Source organism: Tupaia chinensis, unplaced genomic scaffold, assembly GCF_000334495.1.
Source record: "Tupaia chinensis unplaced genomic scaffold, TupChi_1.0 Scaffold148822_2, whole genome shotgun sequence".
In the NCBI taxonomy this organism is placed as follows: domain Eukaryota; kingdom Metazoa; phylum Chordata; class Mammalia; order Scandentia; family Tupaiidae; genus Tupaia; species Tupaia belangeri.
Window position 1 is genome coordinate 238,145 of NW_006208670.1, and position 5,977 is coordinate 244,121.

Here is a 5,977-nt window from a genome sequence, read left to right on the forward strand (position 1 = left end):
TGAGGACTTCTGCTTTCAGCTCAGAGAGATACAGAAGTAGAGACAAAAGCCCCTTTCTAACAACAGAACTGGGAAGACAGCAAAATAATGACATTTCTGAGGACCTCTTGGAGAGCAGAGATCACAGGACAAGGTGACTCCTTGGACCTGGAGAGAAACTGATGCCTTCGAGGAGACAAAGGGTCCAAGGCTCGCTTACCTGGGCAGAAGCCTCCGGACTAGAAAAACAAAATGAAAACTTTGACAAGTTCCTGGAGAGTCGCGCGGGCAAAGTGTGAAGTCAGACAGATGCTCCACCCTTTGAAAGGTGTTTCCACCAAGAATGAGACCGGGCTCTCGCAGGCAGGGTGGTGCTCTCTTTAGTGCTGGCCCTTCTCACATCCTCTATGAAAAGATTTCCTACACGGGGCAGGTGGGCTGAGGCCCGCCGCCTCGGACGCTGGTGAAATAGCACCAAGCGGAGAAGGGGACTGCTCTGCCCAGACGCACGCTGCTTCTCTCCTCTCTTTCTAGACAGCATATGCATTCGCCAGACAGAGAGAGGGAGAGGAGAAAACCCTCTATGGAGAATGGTCATGCCACAATCCCTTCTCCTCCATCTCTCCCCCCTTTGGGAATTTTGGGCACACGTGCACACGTGCCAGTGTGTTTCTCAAACCACCGGGTTCGGGACTTGCACTGTGCAGTCAGCCAGTGGGATCCGGCTGCCTTGACTACAAGGCATGGAGCAGCACGGTTCTCATCTGTAGAGAGCAGCCCCGCGACTGCAGAGGGGGACACCAGTGGGTGTCTGCAGCTGGGGAAGAGCAGGGACGATGGCCTCTCTTTCTGGAGAAGCAGGAACACCTGTAAAGCCACACCCTTGAAAGGCAGGCCCACCACACAGTGCAGTTCAAAACCGGAGGAGCTGGGCATTCGAGAGCAGCCACCCTCCAAGGCCCCACCAACAAGGCTCCCACAACTGCACAGGGAGCAGCGGGGAACAGGCTGGGGAGCGGCACCGAGGGGGACAGGCTCGGCTCGGGGAGCGGCCCCAAGGGAAGACTCAGAGCCAAGCAGTGAGACAGAACCGAGAGCACTGGAGTTCAAGGTCTCTGGTGCCCGTAGCAACAACTGACCTCACAGGCCACTATGACAGCAATGGACGTCAAACACAGCCCTGTTCATGACCAGATCACTACAAACCCTTATTGCCTCTATAAGTGCTGCCCCATACTCTCTGTCCAGCTTCAAGAATAAGGTACGAGGCGTACTAACAGGGAAGAAGTCCGGAGACACAAGCCAACGCCAGAGCCAAACGCACGTGGCACAGATGCTGGAACTAGACAGTTAAATGGTGGTGATTAGGGAACAGCAGGTGGAGTAGCAGTTATGCCACTGGACTCCCACTGGTGGCTTGAAAATCACACCGGTGTGTCTGCATGCGCCCAAGACCCCGGGAGGAGAACGGAGGTGAACGGAGTGGGGGAGTGATCTCTCACTTTCCCCTTCTCTGTGCCTGTCTCCCACTGCCCCCTCCAGGCACACCCTCAGGCAAAAACCTCTTAAAAATAATATGACTAAAATGTTAAAGGTGCTAATGAAAAAGGCAAACAGCATGCAAGATCAGATAGGTAATTTCAGCAATGTCAGCTCTAAGACTCAAATGGAAAGGCTGAAAATCAAAACCAGGATAATAAAAAAAAATTCAATGTGGTCATCAGTAGGACATCCTGCCTAGCAAAGGAGCAGCGGGTTTGATGATGAAACAGTACCAACTCTACAATGCAAAAAGAACACAGCTGGGGCTGGGGCCAGCAGGGGGCAACACAGCTGGGGTGCTGGACTCCCACATGGCCGACAGTGGTTCGAGTCCCGGACCTGGCACTTGCTTTCTCACCCCTGCTCCCAGCCCTCTGTCTCTCTTTGGCGAGCGCATGTGCCCTATAGCACATTTCTAAAAATAACAATAAATGAAATAAATATGTTTTTAAAAAAAGAAAACAGTGGGACGAAAGACCCAAACAGCAGTATCTAAGAGCTGTAGGGCAACAGCGAACAGTATAACATGTGTGCAACGGAATTCCAGAGGGAGGGAAGAGAACCAGGGCTAAAGAAATCACCACAAGGAACATCAATTGTCTTTTCCTAGATAAACTGAAAAAATCATAATCCAGCTTCTGGGAACAGTATATAGGTGATGTTTAGACCCTAGGAGTAAAGAGCTATCAGAAATGAAAACGTGGGACCAGCAGTTAGCGTAATAGCTATGTCGCTGGACTCCTACGTAGTCGACCATGGTTCAAGTCCCGGACCTGGCGGCTTAAACTCACACCGGGCACATGTGCGTGCGTGGCCAAGATCCCGAGAGGAGAATGGAGGAGAAGGGATTGTGGCGTGGCCATCCCCCCTGGGGGGTGATTTCTCACTTTCTGTCTCTCTGTCTCTCTCTTTCTGGCGAGTGCACGCGCCCTATAGCAAAAACCTTTCAAAAAGAAAAAAAAAGAAATGAAAACCTCACCATCTCAAAAGGAAAAGACTAATGAATGAGACATGACGATCTAAAGCCTGTGTAAGAAAAGACACCATGAACAGTGCTGAGTAAACCGTAAGAAATCTGCAACATAAATACCACAACACCCAGAATGTACCCTGAAAATAAGGAAAGGACAAACCAACGGAAAAATGGGCAAAGGTTCTGAAAGAGCCATTCCGACCACAGGTAAGGCCATGTGGTGGGATCTTGCGAGTTTTCCTCATTAGTCACCCTGCCCCTGGCAGCAGTGACTGAGACAGCCCGCTCTCCGTGAGGATGGGAAGAGGAACTCACAGCAGAAAGAACCTTATGATGTTTACTTATCTAAGGCCTACACCTTCCCTAGTAACAAAAGAAAGACAGATCAAGATTGGTAAATATAAAAAGACTGTCTCAAATTTGAGAGAATAGAGGGACCAGCAGTTAGCGTAATGGCTGTGTCGCTGGACTTCCATGTAGTCAACCGCGGTTCGAGTCTCGGACCCAGTGGCTTAAACTCACGCCCAGCGCATGTGCGTGCCCAAGATCCCAAGAGGAGAATGGAGGAGAAGGGACTGCAGCGTGGCCATCCCCCCTGGGGGGTGATTTCCCACTTTCTGTCTCTCTGTCTCTCTCTGTCTTTCTGGCAAGCGCACGCCCCCTATGGCAAAAACCTCTCCAAAAAAAAAATTTGAGAGAATAGAGAAAAAGGTACCTTAACATCATTGTTGAAATGATAAATTAGTAAAATTTTTTAAAAAGATTATTTTATTTAACTTTATTAATTTATTTTTAATTTGACCAGAGAGGGACAGAACAACAAAGAGAGAGGGAAAGTGAGAAAGCAAGTTGCCAGGTCAAGACTTGAACCGCAGTCGCCCATGTGGAAGTCCAACGCTCTCCACCAGGCCACCTGCCTGCCCCAGTAAAACCCTTTTGGGAGGAAACTTGGTGTTATCTATTAAGATTTAAATGTGCATGCTTTTCGTCCAAGAAACTGCTTCTTCCAGTACTCAACACAGAGGACTGTGTGCACACAGGTTTGGGACGCAGGTGTATGATGCTGGTCACATTAACCCTACTTGAAAGAGCATTTCAAGTGAATTAAGATGACTGTTAAATAAAGTGTGGGAGACCTATCCTATGGAATTCTCCTCATTAGTCCAGACAACGTGACAGTCTGCATTACTGAACGGAAACACCTACCTGTGAGATAGGACAATGCAGGGAGAGGAGAGCAGGTTACGCAAGTGTGGTATCTCCACCATTAAAAGGCCAATGGTGCTAAACTGAAAAGTGGGTGAAGAACTGCTACTCGGATGTGACCAAAGTACCCTCCACATGTTTGTTAACGATACGAAATAAGTACTTTGGGACCAGCAGGTGGCAAGGTGGTTAAGATGCTTCCCACATGGCTGACCATGGTTCGAGTCCTGGACCTGGCAGCTTGCTTTCTAACTCTCCCTCTCTTACTCTTTCTCTGGCATAACTCATGTGAATAATAATAATTAAGAATTAAATAAATAATAATTCTTAAAAAAAAAAAAAAGAAAACAAATAAGTACCTTTACAATGAGGAACTAGGCGGTTACTACCTTAACCTAGTGATCAAAATTAATTAACAGCAGGCATTACTGCCTCCTGACAGGACACAATATATGACATCACTGATTAACATATTCCTGCCAAAAATATTTTACCTGATTTCATCTAACTTCTAGGTTTTAAGAAATGAAAAGGATAGATGGGGCCAGCAGGTGGTATAGTGGTTAGGTAGTGGACTCCAATGTGGCTGACTAGAGTTCAAGTCCCAGACCGGGAGGCTTGAAACACCTGGGCCTGTGTGCGTGCATGCCCAAAATCCCAAGAGAAAAATGGAAGAGAAGGGACTGCAGGGTGGCCACTGCCCTGAAGGATGATTTCTCTGTTTTGTCTCCCAACAAGCACATATGCCCTATAGCAAAAATCTCTCCCTTTAGATATAAGCTTATTGTGGTCATTAGAAAAAGGCCTTATTTTCTGGGGAGCTGTAGGCAGATACGCTGACATTTAGGAGTAAAATGCTTTTGCATTTGTATAAAATAGCAAAGAAGAAAGTCTAGGGGAAACCAGCAGTTAGCGTAATGGCTATGTTGCTGGACTCCCACGTAGTCGACTGCAGTTCGCGTCCCAGACCCGGTGGCTTAAAACTCATGCCGGGCGCGTGTGCGTGCGTGTCCAAGATCCCGAGAGGAGAATGGAGGAGAAGGGATTGCGGCGTGACCATCCCCCCTGGGGGGTGATTTCTTGCTTTCTGTCTCTGTGTCTCTATCTATCTGGCGAGCACATGCGCCCTATAGCGAAAACCTCTAAAAAAAAAAAAAAGAAAGAAAGAAAGTCTAAAAGACAAAAGGTATTGAGCAAAGAAAAAAGTCAATAAGCAAAACATGCTAAGTGTGGGTGTCATTGTGGTGTTTTTCCAGACTTGCTGAATTAAAGCTCAAGTGCACTAAATATGTATGTCTACAGGAAAACTACATTCGTGGTGACTGGAGCTGGTTCACTCTAGAGAGGACTGGAACTGGCCAAATGGGTGCTGAAGGCAGGTCACACACACAAGAAAACATAAGCCCAGTGGAACCCGTGGGCAGTGCACTCACCTTAACATACTCAACCGCTCGTGGAGAAAAATCACAGGCATAAGCAAAGATATTCCGATCTTCTTCTAAAAGCGGGAATAAACAGTTCCCGACTCCACAGCCAGCTTCGAGAACAGTCAATTTCTGATCTTCAAACTGGGGAAAGGGGACCCAAAGTTACAGTACATTACTGTTAAATAAGGAAGAAATGAACCTAATGAGGGCAGAATGTAAGAGACAAGGAAGGTCTCTGACTCACTGAGCAGACAAGTCACGTGAACTAATAATAAGCAAAAGCTAACACTAGTACCTTTGCTGTCATCCAACATCGGAGTTTGGTGTGGAGAAAAAACACAGCAGGATGACTAAATGAACAGGCTCTAGAGCTAAACTTCCTGCATTCAAACCCCAGTTCCCCCCACCCTGTACTCCATCCTTACAGACTTCCTAGACAGCTCGGGGCGTCGATTTCACCTACCAATGTGAACACTCCATTACACTCCGAAGATCATAAAAAGGCTTAAATGAGAGGACACGTATAGAAAAGGGCCATGGTAAACACGGCTGGTTAACATTACTATTATTATCTCCACATATCACTGAAGTCGCTCAATATGAATTTAGTATTTAACATTTCCCACTTTCAGATTATCTTGAAAGAAACAAAATACCACCGAAGTTCCCTCTCCTATGAATTAAGCAACCTGGAAACCACCCAAACTGCGTGAGACCAGACGTCTCTGTAAGGGGAAGGCTGAGGCTCAGATTCTCTGCTAGGCAGTGGCGGAGAATGGAGAAGGCCCCCTGTCCCAGGCCTGGAAAAGCAGAGCGCAGGTGGGCTGTGACAACGCTTACCTCCCTACAC

General features: G+C 47.5%; 1 protein-coding gene across 1 annotated transcript in view; it reads right to left on the reverse strand.

Moving 5' to 3' along the window:
• METTL6 (methyltransferase 6, tRNA N3-cytidine) overlaps window positions 1-5,977 on the reverse strand; it is a gene marked incomplete in the record, with an annotated part of 15,294 nt that overhangs the window by 8,607 nt on the left and 710 nt on the right. The window contains 1 exon segment of the mRNA XM_027769167.1: window positions 5,134-5,268. Within this exon segment, the coding sequence (XP_027624968.1) occupies window positions 5,134-5,268 (135 nt within the window).